This window comes from Platichthys flesus, chromosome 17 (genome assembly GCF_949316205.1).
Source record: "Platichthys flesus chromosome 17, fPlaFle2.1, whole genome shotgun sequence".
In the NCBI taxonomy this organism is placed as follows: Eukaryota; Metazoa; Chordata; class Actinopteri; order Pleuronectiformes; family Pleuronectidae; genus Platichthys; species Platichthys flesus.
In genome coordinates this window covers 6717525-6733908 of record NC_084961.1, presented here as the reverse complement: position 1 = coordinate 6733908, position 16384 = coordinate 6717525, and the positions used below count along the sequence as shown (strand labels likewise).

The 16384-nt window shown below is 41.7% G+C and overlaps 1 protein-coding gene across 1 annotated transcript; it reads left to right on the top strand.

The window, feature by feature from the left end:
* Positions 1 to 231: 231 nt before the first annotated feature.
* zgc:63863 (uncharacterized protein LOC393372 homolog) lies at positions 232 to 11951 on the top strand. Its single transcript, XM_062409922.1, has 10 exons — positions 232 to 486; positions 1555 to 1609; positions 2514 to 2644; positions 2755 to 2835; positions 3496 to 3682; positions 3778 to 3879; positions 4341 to 4482; positions 5614 to 5798; positions 6281 to 6390; positions 8052 to 11951. The coding sequence occupies exons 1-10, from the start codon at positions 417 to 419 to the stop codon at positions 8231 to 8233; spliced, it is 1245 nt and encodes a 414-aa protein (XP_062265906.1). The 5' UTR covers positions 232 to 416; the 3' UTR covers positions 8234 to 11951.
* Positions 11952 to 16384: the final 4433 nt, after the last annotated feature.

The following is a 16384-nucleotide window of genomic DNA, read 5'->3' as shown; positions in this document are numbered from 1 at the left end:
AGATGTCATTAAAATGTTTTATATATAACACATCTCTAAACCATGTCAATTTCCCTCTGGTTTCCATACAAGGAAAATTAATATGATAAATAAAGGATTATTGTTGTTTTATCCTCTTGTGAAGCACTTTGTTACTGTGTTGACAAAAGTGCCAATAAATACTGATTATTAATAAGAAGAAGAAGCTGTAGACGTGTATGAACAGTTTGCAGCTCGGGTCGGACTACTACGCGCTGCGTCACGTGTGATATTCGACCAATTGCAGCGCGCCGGGCTGATGACACTTCCCTCTGCTTCCGGTATCAGACAGCTGGTCTCAGTCCGGTGTGTTTATGTGTTTTTATCTGTTAAATAGCACGTTTTTCATTCTTCGTCCATGACGCGACCCTTCTCCGGTCGTCGGTTTTTAAAAAGGGATGAAAAGACTCAAGAGGACGAAACACAACGCGGGGTGTGCGGTGAATGGGAATGGATCTGCCACGAGAGGTGAGTTCAACACAAATAAAGCAGCTAAGTAGTTAATACAGGTGAATTCAGCGAAGTTACACAAACCAAACTCTCTCGTTTTAACCCGTCTGTGTATTTATTTATTTATTCTCCACAGAGGTCTGCACAGACAGATAGTGGGTCAGAGTGTAAACCATGTGTTTAAAATATCAGTGAAGTTAATACTATAAGTGCAGCCTGCTGACACGGAACGACACCAGTCACCTGCTGCATGGTTCTGACCTGCAGCTAATCTTTACACGAGTGTTTGTGAGAGGAAACTGTCACCACACATCTACAGGTGGTGCCAGCGTGGCAGCTTCTGTGATGGCAGCCTCTGTGTCAGAGCCAACATGGACACTTAAAGCTGAAGAGATGGAAACTGTCCTTCTTCTCTTTCTGCCAAGAGACAACTGTTGATCACTGATTTCATCTTTAGACACTGGGTTTTTGTTTGGACGTTCAAACTCTTCAACTCATGTTTTGAATCTCATCCAAACTTCTTTATTCAACAGTTCAACTAGTTTGTTTGTTCCAGATCTGGACACTAGACACTTGTGAATAGAGCTGTGAGGACTTGTCAAAGTTTCATTAAATGCAGTCGACAAACCATGATTACGAAACATTGTTTAGATAATGCTTTGATAAAGTGGCCAAAAATGTTGGTTGCAGCATTTCCTGAATGAAGGTTGTGGTTTCTATATTTACACTTTATATTTTGATATTTATAATAACAACCTTTGTCGTATTGTTATTGATTCAATTTATAATGCTATAATTACGGATATCATTACATTGCCCCGCCCTAATGCCAAATAGTGAATTTATTAACCGAGAAAATAATAAGCAAAACCGGCAGGCTTTAATTTAATTCAATTCAGATAATTCCTAGAGTCTTTTACTTCTTCTCTTTCATCGTTGCCCTTCCTGTGCCTCATCCTCTGTTCTATTCCACCCTCGTCTTTCTCCCCTCCCACTGTCCATTGTTTCCTTCCCTCTTAATCATCCCTCCTCTTTCTCACCCAACTTGATATCCGTCATCCTCTCATCCTTGTCCCTCCTTTACAGAAGCAGATTGTGGGAGGAAACAGAAGTTGGGTGAGATCCATCAGGCTCTGATCAGGTTATAAACATATTTTAATTTACAGCTTGACCATGAAGCACACTGATTCTTTGTTCTACGGCATGTGAGAGGTCATTTTATTTTAAACCATTTTAAAGCTAATTTTATTTTCTCATTTAGAAATGCTCTAGTTTCACGTTATTGAGCTATTTTAATTGTAATTGGGGTCATCTGATTTTGATGAAGAAAGACTCTTTCATATATAAACATTCTATACAGTGTTTTTAGCGCTGAAATACAACAGCCTTTTAAACACAAATTCAGTGTACACAACACATTGGGTGTTAAGATTAACCCAGTTAATAATATAGTCAAAAATCAATAGATTTCCCTCCAAAATGTCCTTAAATCACAAGTTTTTAGAATACAAATAGGTTTTCATGTTTCATTTTGCACCAGAGCAACAGGCCTCATTGTGTTTTTGTGTTTCTCCCTCCACTCGCTCAATGCGCCGTTCCACAATTAGCTGGCATGCATTTACTCTGGTGCATGCACAGTGACCTTCATCGCTCCCTGCTAAGCTAATTTCACACATGAAGATTATTCACACGTGCCCAGAGGAATAGTGCGATGGGGATCATGAGGCGGAGGCACGTGAGATGATATGTGAAATGGCGCAGGAAAGCTCACAAAGAGGACAACAAGATCAATGCAGTCACATAACACACATGTCCAACAATCAGCTGAACAATATAAAAACAGTAGTTTAGTCTGTCGATTCACCTTAAACAAGTGGACACATGATATATTGGAGTTTCAGGAAAGATTCTTCAATGTAAGAAAGATTTAGAGGGAACTGAGCAACTGAATTTGACTAAAGCAAGTCAAGGTTTAAGTCTTTTTGCTTAATGGCCAGACTTTAATGTTGTGCAATATTTTCCAATCCTGACTTTTCATTGTGCAGTGATCCAGTCGACATTGAGACCCTGAGGAGAACAGCAGGCAGTAAAGGTGGACTCCTCACTGATGAGCTTAGGAGGAAAGTTTGGCCCAAACTACTGAACATCAACGTCTATGATCTACCACACAAACCTGGTTAGTGGTTGATTGATTTAAATACACACTGGTTGTCAGAATACTCCAAGATACTACTGTTACTGCAGGTAGTAATTAAAGTTCTAATAGCAGCGTTTCTTCTGTTGCAGGTCGAGATGTGAGGGAAAACCACAAAGACTACAACCAGGTGCTCATGGATGTCAGGAGATCCATGAAGCGGTTCCCTAAAGGTGTGTGTCTGTGTGTGTGTGCTATCTCTCAAGATAGCAGCATAGTGCACAGTGCCATTTATCACACTGTACCCCCTGTACTCACAGCAATATGCAGATATCTGGCAAAGGTTAATAATTAATCAACCGAGAGCTCCACCAGGGCTTGACTTCTTTGTCTGAAGAAAGCATGTGGTGTCAGTAAGAGAAGCAACAGAGAAAAGTATCTTAAGTAAATGTGAAGGAGTCAATTTAATGAGTTGGTTTTGTTTTTTGATAAATTGGCAGAGATAAAGCAAAACAGCAGGAAATGAAGGAGAGCTTGATTCAAGATATTTAATCCTTAATTTAGTTGATTGCAAGCTCCTGAACCAATCTGAACATGAAAAATATATTTACAATAGATATTTATACGAATATACACATGCCTGTTTAAAGCCCTGGATGGGAGCAGCAAGATTGCGATCAATAATGTGTGCTGAACTTTTCACAATGCTGCCAAAGACATACTCAGAAAATACAGGAGAGGGGTGATGGTCATAAAGAACATGATTTGCAAAACACTGTTATGAAAAAGTAACGTAGTGTTTTCATGAAGTTCTTCGCTTGTGTGGCTGCCCAGGCTTTATCAGTCTCTGAGAGAACCATGTTTAACTAGTGGTTGAACCTGCTGATCCTCAGGAATGCCAGCCACAGAGAGAGCCGTGCTTCAGGAGCAGCTGATCGACATCATACTGAAGGTTTTGAAACGTAACCCTCAGCTCCATTACTACCAGGGCTACCATGACGTAGCCGTCACACTCCTGCTGGTTGTTGGGGAGCGAATGGCCTTTGCCATGTTGGACACACTCTCCAATTATCACCTCAGGTTGTACATTTTTCCAGAATCTCAGGTTTTAGACTTTTGATTACATGCCAAGTTATTTTATTCATGTAACTTCTGTCTCTCTTGTCTGTGTGCAGGGATTTCATGGATCCTACCATGGACAGTACTAAACATATTCTAAACTACCTGATGCCTATACTGGAGCAAGTCGATGCAGAGCTGCATGACTTCATGATCAGGTGCACAAAAGACACCATTTAGTCAAATGTACTGTTGATGATACCTCTGGAAATCAGCACTTGCATACATTGAATTTCTTAAAATACTTAGCACACTTTAATTAGATGTACTTTTTACGATTTTTATTTAAATGCAGTTTTCTTCCAGTCAGTTCTGAAACTTATTTGATGTCACTTTGGACGAACCTGTCTGCTAAAAGGAAGGTGATGTAATGGAAAACCCACTAGAGGGCAGCAAAGTGCTGATTTTCCTCTATTTTTTCACAGAAAGCTCATCACTTTGTTCTGTGGCTGAATTGCAAATATTGAAAAAGCATCTAGATTGTTTTGAGTAAAGATGATATATAAAGGAAAGACTGGACAACATTTAACAACAGATATATAAGGGTTTTCTTAGAGGATATCATGTCAGACTGTCTTTAAACAGTAGTGGCCTCTGTGTTCTTTGCCTGTTCTTGTAGAGCGGAGGTGGGAACCATCTTTGCACTGTCCTGGCTCATCACATGGTATGGCCACGTCCTGTCCGAGTTCAAACACACACTCAGACTCTACGACTTCTTCCTGGCCTCACACCCTCTGATGCCCATCTACCTGGCTGCCACGGTGAGATGACGAGCTGACCGGAAATGAGCAAGAGGCAGTGGCTTTGTTTTGACAGAAATCCAGACACTCACAAACACACACACAGACACACACTCTCTCTCTCATATTCACAGTGTGAGGTAGAGAACTGTGAAGTCCCTGGACTAGTTAATTAGATACCTCCTAATGAACAGGTGTGTGAAAGAAAGGTACAGAAAGATGGAGGGAGGGATAGAAAGAGGAAAAAGGAGGAAGCAGAATGAAGAGGTGAGCTGACTGATATTTGATGGAGAAGGAGGAGAAACAGATGTCAGAGTGTTTTTTTTTTTTATGTTTCTGCTCTTGTCTCACTCTGGACTCTTCAGTCTGACACTCGTTCATAATTACTGCTTGGTGCAGTCGTATGTGAATCAGACACTGTAAATAAAGATGGACGGCATGACAGCTCACCAAAAGGGAAGCCAAAGCATTTTGAGGGCCATCTGGTGGCTGATTGCATTCGAAGTCATAAACCCTGTCTCCTCCATGTTAGTATATGTTTATATACAGTCTGTGTGCACATGTTTTAGTAAAAATAATGTATTTTGTGTGTGTACATGTCTTTTTAGTTGTTTTTGCTGTTTATTTGTGTGTGATGAGGCCCCTTTTATTTATATGAAGGGGTTTGAGTATGTTTAGTATTGTGCACAGTTTGTTTGTTTCTGTGTGTGTGTGTGTGTGTGTGTGTGTGTGTGTGTGTGTGTGTGTGTGTGTGTGTGTGTGTGTGTGTGTGTGTGTGTGTGTGTGTGTGTGTGTGTGTGTGTGTGTGTGTGTGTGTGTGTGTGTGTGTGTGTGTGTGTGTGTGTGTGTGTGTGTGTGTGTGTGTGTGTGTGTGTGTGTGTGTGTGGAGGCTGGGCAAAGGGAGAGCTCTGTTTGAAGTGTGTGAAACAACAAAGCAGAATGTAGTTCATGTTTCCTCCAAGGCTGAGTACAGCGCACAGCATGGGGGGGTTGTTAACTCTTCATCTGCCTGTCTCACCGTTGTGCGTTTGCTCTGCCTCACAAGTGAAAATGAAAACAGCCCAAGTACAACATGAAGACTGTAATTCATATTCTACCACAGTCTCGTGCCTAAGGTTGAAAACGTTTAACTCCTCATCGTCTCCTCCTCAGATTGTGTTGCACAGAGAGAAGGAGGTGAAGCAGACTGAGTGCGACATGGCCATGGTCCACCAGCTCCTGTCGCGCATCCCTCAGGACCTTCCATACGAGCTTCTGATCCCGCGGTCGCAGGAACTTTTCAGCCAGTACCCGCCATCATTACTGGCCAAGCGGGCAGCACTGCAATCTCGCAAGAGGTGAAGAGGCAATTACTGAAATGAAGATGCTTATTAGAAATGATAATACTGCTTGATAAAGATGCTAGAAAAACACATCGATCAGGAGTTTGTAGTGCTGTTTACACACTGTGTGTGTGTGTAAAGCAAAAATAGAGACACAACTACTCTCTCTCTCTTCCCATAGTCTCTCATTATCTCTCTCCCTGTCAGGGCCCTTCAGTGTTACTCACAGTCATTGTTCAGGGCAGGAAGTGACATCACGGACGAGAGGCTGTAACTGAAAAATACCGATGTCCAATAATGCATCGCTCCCAATATACAAGAGCTACTGCATTAGCACTTTTCTCAAATCGCCTCTAACTCTCTTCCTCACCTGTCTTGATCCGTCACTTTACCAGACGTCCATCACCTCATTTAATTCCCTCTGTTAGTGCTTCGTCTTAGACATTCTCTCTTCTTCCTCTCTTTCATCCCCCCCCCTCTTTTTTCTCCCTCTTTAGTCTGTCCATCAGCACCTTCCAAGCGTTTCAGCTCTCGACTCTGCACCAGAGGCCAGACTCTGTTCTCCAACGCCTCACCAGGGCCCAGGGCTCCTCCACCTCCAGACAAGGTAAAAATAACTGTAATCCTATTACTGACTCCGAAGAAGGAATCCTCACACACTGCAGTAGAGTGTCGAAAGCTTGAATTCTTCTCAGGTTCTCTATGAAATTGGGGTAAAAGATGAATATTTATTGTGAGATTTTTAGCAAACAAACATTTCTACTTGATCAAAATCTTTCGATGGATCCACACGTCTTTGCTTTTCGGTGCTCTACATGTGAGAACAATTCTTCCCAACCAGGCAACAGTAAATATGTCATCCACCCGCAAACGCTGCCTTTGGGCCAATCAATAACAAGTAAACAAATGTTGTAGCACCCCCATCAGACCAATCAAGTGCACATTCAAATATGCCAGAAGAGAACAAAGAGATGCATCATTCCCGTATAGGTTTTGGGGAAATCTGATTAGTGGCACCTGACACGTTGTCTGTGATGTACGAGTAATCAAAAGTGTGTCGTGGAATTTCCCTCAGGCCGTAAACGGCGGTAATATTAAAACTGATGCACGCCGTTCTTTGCAGTTTCATCAAAATTCAATTAGCAGCCTCTAAGACGAAACGCAAAACGGAAAGACAGAGGGTGAATCTATCCTGATTTCACTGTGGCAGACGATGAATTGTGAGTCAACAAACCTGACAGACAAGGTGGCTTGTACATATTCAGACTCATAGCAGCAGAATATTCGCTTTTTATAATACTCTCGGCTCTGAGATGCACTCAAAATATCAAAATACATTTAATTGTCAAAGATAGATTCTTTTACTTTTAAGGATTTAAGTAGCGTGTACTCGCATGGAATCTCTCTGTGTGGTTAAATCTGATAATGTTAATTAACTTTCATTGTCCCTTTTTAACTAAGCAGAAGGGATTCACAGAATACACAGTATGCACACACCGCACATGATGCAGAAGACAAAAGCCTTCACGTACTGTTAAGAACAGTATTCGATCATGTGTTCACTGTGACAGATAACACAATAGTCTTTTTTTTATTTTTTATTCTACCTAATTAAAGAGCTACTCTGCTCCAGGGACTTTTCAATCTGTATTTGATCCATTTAGTTTTAACTAATGTAGTTTAATAAAACGGCTCTGAAATTAATCCAACTTTCATTAAGATTATAATATTCAGTTTGTGTGTTTTAGAACTGTGTTGATTTAACTGTCATTTATTTATTTTTACTGAGATGCGAATCCAATATTTAATCTACTATCATTCATATAAGTGGGTGGGCAAATAACAGAAACACCTCTCAGTACAAAACTGCTGCCTCAAACATCTTCAACAAATGCTGATCTTTACAAACTTAATGAAGCCATAATTTACTGCAGGACCTAATAAGCTGGTTGCTGAGTATAACTCGAAGTAAAGTCGTTAACCGTTTGGCTTCTGGGTTAATTAAGTGCTGCTGTTATTAGTTAAAGTGGTGCAGTATTGGTTGTTGTTATATTTAATGGATTGTGATACTTTGACCCCTCCTTGTCTCTACTCCAATTGTTTCGACTCTCCTTGACCCCCGGTTTGTTTCCAGTCCCATTAACAAAATGCAGCTCGAGCCTCTTTTGGTTTAGCTCCGAGCGATCTGAAACCTCTTGACCCCTCCATGTCTCTTCCCCTCGTTGTCTAACCCCCCCCCCCCCCCCCCTCCTTGTTTTGGGCTCGCAGCCTCTCAACACTCAGGCATGGAAGCAGCTTTACCCCGGGACCGAGGCCAGCTGTGGGGGACGAGGAACAGGATGGTGAAGATGGCAGTGTGGGGGCTGTCTGCCGGGCTCGGGGCGGCTGTGTTCGCTGTGGCTCAGACGGCCATGGACTGGGGACCTGAGGTGTTGCTGCAGCTGTTCTGACTGTTACACACACAGAGTGACACGTGGTGACAGCGGACACATGCTGCTCTCATGATGCGTCAACAGCACACATACATACACAGAAGACTTTAGGCTGCTCAGAGGGGACAGTAGAGAGAAGCAGGAGGAGGTCAGTTATCTTGGTGCTGAACAGGTTGTTGCTTCTCAACCACAATGAACATATGCTAACCACTAGTCAGCCTCAGGCTATGTGTGTGCATGTGTGTGAGCGGGTATATGCTTTAATGTGTTTCTGTGCATCATGTCAGACCTTATACCAAACGTCGGCCCGGCGAAGGCGAAGGGGCCAGAGAAGTAAGGACGTGACTGTTAACGTCTCTTTTCTGGAAAGTCACTTAAACAATGACAAAGAACTTTGGAGAAAAATGCAGAAGTACCGATACAAATACAAAATGACTATCAGGGACACAAAACAAATACATACCGCAAAAAGATGCAAAAACACAACCTCAAAGATACCAAATGTCTACAAGAAGAAGCAATACAACCTCAAAGAGTCGTAAAACGACTTAATCGATGCAAAAAAAATCTCAAAAAGATATATAACGACTACAAAGTGATGCAACTTGTCCTTAAAGAGATAGAAATGATCAAAAGAACTACAATGAGATACGACTTCAAAAAGACATGAAATGATACCAAAGGAAATGACCACAGACACAGAACAAAAGTCAGACATGCTGGTGTTTCTTCGACGTTGGATCGGAGTTCTTTTACCTGATTGTGCCCATGGGCCCATTGTCTCAGACTCCCTCCATGCACATGTGACACTAACGCGTCTCGCTCTTTCACGCTATTGCTCACATGCCACCACTACTGCAACATTTCACAGTTCACATGCGTCTGTGTATTTCCTGTTTGCTGATTATCTATCTGATAACTAATTTTTAGACCATCACTCTTGTTTTGTTGGGTTTCGGTTGAAAGTGCTTTAGCACGACTGTGTGAATAGAGCTGCTAGCACAATGACACACGACTGCAAATAATTAAAGAGCAGCGTTTTTTCCGCCGAAAGCTTCCAGTTATGAACAAAGCGGGAGATATTTTTTGCCTGTGAGCTTCTTATTAATTGGTTAACTCCAGGTGTCATGAGTTACATTTACAATAATTTTAGACACACAAAACGAGCTGTTGTTGCCAGAAACACGAAAACCAGCCACAGTTTCGCCTGCAGCAAAAGCACTGGGTCTTTTGCAAATCCATTTTTTCGAGAGGAAAACCATATTTTTAAAGTGATTTTTATGTATTTTCCGAAGCATTTTTTTTGCCGTCTGGCCCACCACTGCTGAAAGAATACGGGGGGAAGACACCACTACTTTTAAATCTTTAAAATATTTAGTAGGTTTGCTCTGACATCCACCCTGAACAGCCGGCAACAGAGCTACACTACATAGACTCAGTCCTTCCTCAACATCATGTTTCTCTTCCAAATTCAACTGCTTTGCTCTAAAAGGAGATCATGGCTACAATTTGAGGAGAGTCATTATTTTTTACATACTTTTTTTATTAGCGGAGGAAGTTCAATACGTGCATCTCTTGGATAAACACCACCCACACACTCACTGTAGATATTGTTGCACCAGATGTAATCACGGAGTTTCATAACCTAAAAGGTGAATATTAATAATACAGCTGAGGTACATGCATACGTCCAAAGCACTGGGGCTCCTCCGAACAGCAACGCATGCTCTGGTTGTTGACTTATGCTCTGAAATATTTAGCAGCTTTTAGTAGCATGTAGCTGAGCTGCTGCATTTGTTAACACAGTTTCACTGGAGTCACAACACTCGCTCCCTGCACTTCCTCTGTTGTCAGAGATAAAATGTCCGATCTTTACACCGTCTGTCCCGTTGACTTCACTTGCTAAAGAGCATCTGTGGAGCCGGGTGTGTTCAAAATGACAGTGGAAGGAGGAGGAGCAGATCGAGAGAAAACAAGACTAGGATATCACTTGGAAAGAAGTTTTAGCAATATGAATCTTGAGTGTCATCTTATTAGATAGTCTAAAATGAATAAAACGGTTTGGTGTTTAGGCCAGTTATTCAAATCACAGTGTTTTAGTCACATTACAGTGACTGAAACCAGGTCCCCACAACGTACATTATTAAAAATGTAAAGTTGAAGGTTAGGGTTGTAGTTATGGTAAGAGCAAGTCTCAGGGTAATAAATGTAGGTCAACGTATTATCATGAAGACAAGACTGTGTGTGTGTGTGTGTGTGTGTTGGTGTGTGCGTGTGTCTGTTTGTGTGTGTGTGTGTGTGGTAGCTTTATTACAATTCTTCATTCGCTTTCTGGGCATATTCTGTGTTTTTATTTGGTCATGGTTTTGATTCACCCTGTGCCTGTATTATCTGTCAAAAGTCAAATATTTATTTCAAGAGCAAAAATCTAATTGGCTTTTTATTTGATGGATACACATTCATTGAATTGTATGAATGAATTCTGAGGGTTTTTAACTTTAAAAGTGATAATGCCAGTGCCAATACATTTTTTAGATTCGTATTATAAACAAATGACTTTGCAAAGGGAACATGTTCAGTTCTTATGGGGAATGGTTGACCTTGATTTGTGTTAAACAAACAGCTCATTGTGTGGTGCAGTTCATTCTGTCACCACTTGCTGAACTTTCAGTTCTATATTATTGTGCATCTGTAATAATGCCTGGTTACATCTGAGTCATATAACATTGCTTTATCGATCGGAGGTATTTAGCATTTTTTCTATTAGTGGCCTGATTCATTAATGTGCAGGAATAAAACCCTGTTGATCAGGTTGTGTGATCTTTAACTCAGCCCTAGATGCTACTGTTTAGTCATATCTGTACCATGTACGCACACGTACACACAAAACACACAAAAACGTATAAACAAAACACACACGCACTGGGAGAGAGTGGTGGTGCCAGAACCTAATGAGGGTTTAATTCCTGCCGCCGGCTATTGGCGCACTGAAGACACTTTCTCCTCATCGTTTTTTCTTCACATTCGCATTCAAACACCTATAGAGTAGCACCTGCACTGGCCTCAGCCTGGCAGAGGCCTTCCATGAAAAATGATTGAAGCGTGGTTCTCAGTTTGAGTGAAACCAAAATGCAAAATGTAAAAGTTGCTCCAGGTGTCGAATCTCTCTCCAAAGTGTGTATATATATATATATATATATTGATGCAAGTTTCAGGGCCATGCCATCAGTGTTAGCTGTATTTTTAGGAGAAGTAAACAACATTTTATCGGACTATTGCAAGAAAGTCATATCTTTTTTGCAATTTCACCAGAATCTCCTCAGTTTTGTGTTGATTATAAAAGAAGCTACGCCTTTTGGAGTCACATAAAGAGCGGACTTTTCAATGGAAGTGTGTGTAATGTATGAAGCCCCCGAGAACCTGTGCGTTGATCCCCTGATGACTTTCTTTCCTCCCCTCAGGTCCCAAATTTCCCAAAAGACTCGATCGCACCAAATGTTTTTTACAAATACAAAATGCAAATTTCAAGCTGTTAGCTGTGTGTGTATATATGATTGCTTTGGGCATTTTCTTGCATGTTTTGATGATGGTTACAAAGAGATTTGTAACACATTGTATCCTTGAACATGTCGGGTTCTCTGCACCTTAATGTATTGAAATGTCTGTTTTTACATGTAAGTGAAGCTTCTTCCTGTTTATGAAGTAGAATGGTGAATAAATGGCAAAGGAAACACTTCATTCACTACAGTGTGAAAGTTTGTTCTTGACATTTCTAACAGAAGTTTGATTTTTGACATTTTATACAGAACAAACGTGGTTGTAATGTCCCCTAAAGTGAACCACAAGCGGCCATGTTTGAGTGCTTTGGTGTGTGTGTGTCTGTGTCTGTGTGTGTGTGTGTGCGTGTGTTCGTTCAGTTCAAGGCTGCGCATCTGTCTGTCTCACCCCCCAGGGACACCAGAGAGCAAATCAGAGCAGAGACATGAGGTGAGGCAGAAAGGCAACGGTTAAAGATGAGCGAGGGATGAGGAGGAAAGATTGATACCGTAGAAAAAAAGACATCTGGTGGACGTGTCGGAGGTAGCCCCGGTCTGGGAGAACGTGTGTTGAAAACCAGTCCCCCGAGGATTTCTAATGAGCCGGACTGGAAGTGAGCGTGGGTCTGATCAGAGATGAGAGCAGATGTGGAGAGGGATGGTCTGAATTTATATTCTAGGCCGTCTGAAGGTGTTACGGCCCTAATTTCACCAGTAAAGGATGACCGGGATCCCTCAACACACACACACACAGACTCACCATGTCTGATTTTAGGTGCTCACCCTGAAAAAGTCTTGGCATTCTGTGAGGTTGCATAAGCTTGGCAACAATCTGTGTGTGTGCGAGTGTGTGTACTATAGCGCTTAGAGCCCACAAATGAAAAACACAAAGGAACAGATTGGAGGTTAGTGAAGAAAGTAGGTTGTGTATGTTTAAGCGGAGACAGAAAAAAAGTGTTGTGTGTGTGTGTGTGTGAAACATTGGGCATGCTGGGGACAACAGCTGCTCCAGGGGACTGTCTGATGTCTTTTTCCCCCCTGGTGACACAACACACACAGACACACACACATTCTCACAGCCTCAGTGCCACCAATAACAGGAGCAGCAGCACACCGACTCTCACTGCTGAGCCACAACAGAAATACTTTGTTTTATTTTATTCACCGGATTCAGTTTGCAGAGACGGGATGAGTTCCACGTTGCTCGTCTAATTTGTGCCTTTTTGGAATTAATTGAGTCGATCGTGTCCCTCGGGTTTGTAACCCTGGAACCGTGCCAAGCCTTTAATTAATTGGTGTCATGGTAGTCTTTAAAAAAATGCATGAAAATCAACTGTAATTATCTTGGGATGAATGAAGATTGGGAAAAACCACAGAATGTACCGAAGCTCTCGTGAGCTAACCAACCTTCAACATAATTCAGCCCTAATTTAATTTGGATGTAGTGCTACATTACCGTCAAGCAAGCTGCAATCTGTATTCAGTTGTTACGGTGATTGTGTTAATTATCACAATTTGAAATCATGTCACCTGATGAATCAATGTAATATTCACTCTTCCTATCAGCTCGGTTTTTGTTCTCTACTCTCCCTTTGATGATAAATGTTGAGCAGGTCAATAAAGTTACGTCTTTAGCCATGAAACCAAAATAACAGATAACTCCCTGTAGGCCTTTCACTGTGAACGGTAACTCCTTCATTACAAGTTGTCTTTTTTGTATTCATTATTGATTAAGCTTCAGGTATTTTGCAAAGATCTTACAAAGGTTGCTTTTTAGTTTGAATTTGATAAAGTTTTTAGCTTTATCGACCACAAATGCCTATGAGGCTGCATTTCCCCACGTGAAGCCACGGTCACACAAATACAAACATGCACACACACATACGCACCCACACACACACACAGGCAGGCAGGTGTCACACAAACTCTGTGTCTACAGCTTCTTTTCCTGCTCCATCCGCCCCTTGATCCCACTTGCAGCCCTTCACTCTGTCATGGATCAGAGAACATGTCCCAAAGTGTTTTACAGGCAACACACGTGCAGCATATCCCTGCTCGCCCATGTGACTTTACAGCCCGACCACAGGCCTGTGTGTGTGTGTGTGGTCCTGTGACCTCTCATGTTACCTTGAAACAACTTAGAAATTTAGATAAGTAAACCTATAATTTGACATGTAGATCACATAATAAATAGGTTGCTTTGGGAATTAAATTATAGGGAAGTCTTTTTTGAAAAGCCTGATTTATTGGCCTGGAAGTTGCAGATGACAGCAATGGAAGTTTCTACATCACTTGTAAGTTATATTCATTGTATTTATCTGGAAGCTCATTTAATGATGAATGAATTTGAGACATTTGGCTTTTCAAGAGATTATTTTTTTAGTAACTGTTGAACATTGCAGTGGTTTTCTCCAAACTGGTCCAGTTTCATTAAAAGATAAGTGAATGGCTAAATCAAACTAAACAAACAATAGATAAAAGAAAATCCCATTAAGATAGTGAAATCATCAAAATACTGTGGTGGATAAATACACAGAGTCGTGAAGTAACAGGATGGACCAGCAGCTCTGTGCGGCTGCATTTGGTCACAGCAGGACATTGAGGGGATCACCGAAATGTAATGTTAATCCATCCAATAGCTGCTGAGTTATTTTAGTCTGGAGCAATGTGGCGGATTAACGCTGACATCCCCAAAGCAATGCCACTAGCATGGCTAAAAATAAACAATATTAACATTATTAGGAAGTGGCGATATAGAAAATGTCATTTAACAAGAAATGAGGACTTTAAATTAAAGCAAGTAGTTTTGATGAGAAAATAAATATCAACATTCTGTGGCAGATACATATTGAGGACAAAACTAGGAGCAAAGTTAAAAAAACATCTATCAGGTGTGATTCAGCGAAATGTGAAACTTTGAAACTGGAATGTGTTTTTTTGCTTTCACGCTCAAACACAGTCATATCACGTTGAATCTCTGATAACCCTCGGGCCTCATTAGCTTAAACCGGGCCCAGACTATACAGCTCTATTAATACCTGATACTCATTACCCCGTGTGAGCGTCTGTGTGGACACTTGGGACTGACCTCCTGTGCCTTTCACACATGACCTCTTGTCCTCCTGGTTGCCTCCTCCCATTGGACCCAACCTCTGCTGACCTCACTCCTGTTTCTCTGGACACCAGAGGATTTAGGGAAGGGGTCCCAACGAGTCTCGGGGTCTCACCTTCTACGTGCTCCTCTAACGGACTGGAGTGGGTGAAAGATCCTTATCATTTGATGATAGTTTGATTTGGTTTAACAGCGATCAACCAGGTGCACAAATGACAAAATGTGCTTATGCTGTACATACACATGTTGACATGGTTATAGTGAGTTTGTGGAGACGCCTAAGATGGGAACAGGCAGGGGACTTCTAACATTAACAGCTTATTACCCCTTTATTACACGCAATGAAGTTAGTGTGAAGTCTCAAGTCTGCCCTGTATTCAGACATTTTTAAATACTCTGTCATCACCAACCCTCCAGCCATGTAGTTTTATATAGTGTCGCCAATTTGAACGTTTTTTTTTTAATTTGAGGCACAAAATCTACTTGGTTCACTTTGGGGAAGAGGTAAAAAAAAAAGAACTTTCTCAAAATTGGTGGTTAAAAAAACTGTGTTGACTGGATCATTCAGGAAATGGACAGCGGTGGATGTTATGTTTTGTCGACCCATCCATCCCACCCCAGCCTACATCACCTGACTTCCTTCTTTGATTCCATCAGGTTTTCTCCACCCACCGTAGGTCACAGACATTACACCCCTAATGGGAAGCACAGGTGATGAGTGGGTGCTTGGAGACGGGGGACGACTGCTGGGTGGTGAGGAAAGGACTGGAACTGTTAGCGCAAGTACACATGGTTGAGCTTACCACTTTAAAAGAGAGTGCACAACTTCGCCTTTCCAATGTGATGGATGACTCGATGTCCAGCCTCGCTCTGAGGGTTCATAGCATCACGTTTGGCTGACAGGAGACAGAAATTACGCAAAGGACAAATGACACTCAAAGAACATTAGAGGAGGTGAATTGGAATTTAAAGAATCTATATATAATCTTACCTGTTAAGACCTGAGTTACCTAAATGCTTTTATGGGGCTGGATAATCATCTTATGAAAGAAACAGATTTCTCTGTTTAACATTCATCTGATCCATGAGAAAGAATGTCTTCTTGTCCTCAGGGTTCAAAAGGCTGTTGTGTAGAAGTTATTTTGCCGCGTGGCTTCAGCTGATCCTCTGCAGGCTGTTTACACAGTTTGGCATTTCGCTCAAAGTTTACTCCCCCCCCCCTTTCTCCGCTGACTAATTTAAGATGTGTCATAACTAAATCGTGATGTCTGGTTAATTCAGACTGGCTCTCAGCGGTTCAGGCCCCGCTCAGCCCCCATCCATTATACCGACCTCACATAATCTAATTTACGCACACAAACTCTGTAGAGAAGGGGCTAACAAGAGACGGCGAGTAAATTTTCCGCTCGAATTGGATCTGTCTGTGTCGAGTGTGTGCCGCGCCACAGAGGAGCACATCTTCGCCGGCTGTGAAACAAGTTTTATGGTGGGAACGGATCAATCTGTCTTAAGTCACAGGGC

Coding starts and splice junctions, on each gene's coding strand:
- zgc:63863 (XM_062409922.1), top strand. CDS start 417: ATGAAAAGACTCAAGAGGACGAAACACAACGCGGGGTGTGCGGTGAAT. Junction 1,610..2,513: donor ATCCATCAGGCTCTGATCAG/GTTATAAACATA, acceptor TTCATTGTGCAG/TGATCCAGTCGACATTGAGA. Junction 4,483..5,613: donor CCATCTACCTGGCTGCCACG/GTGAGATGACGA, acceptor TCTCCTCCTCAG/ATTGTGTTGCACAGAGAGAA.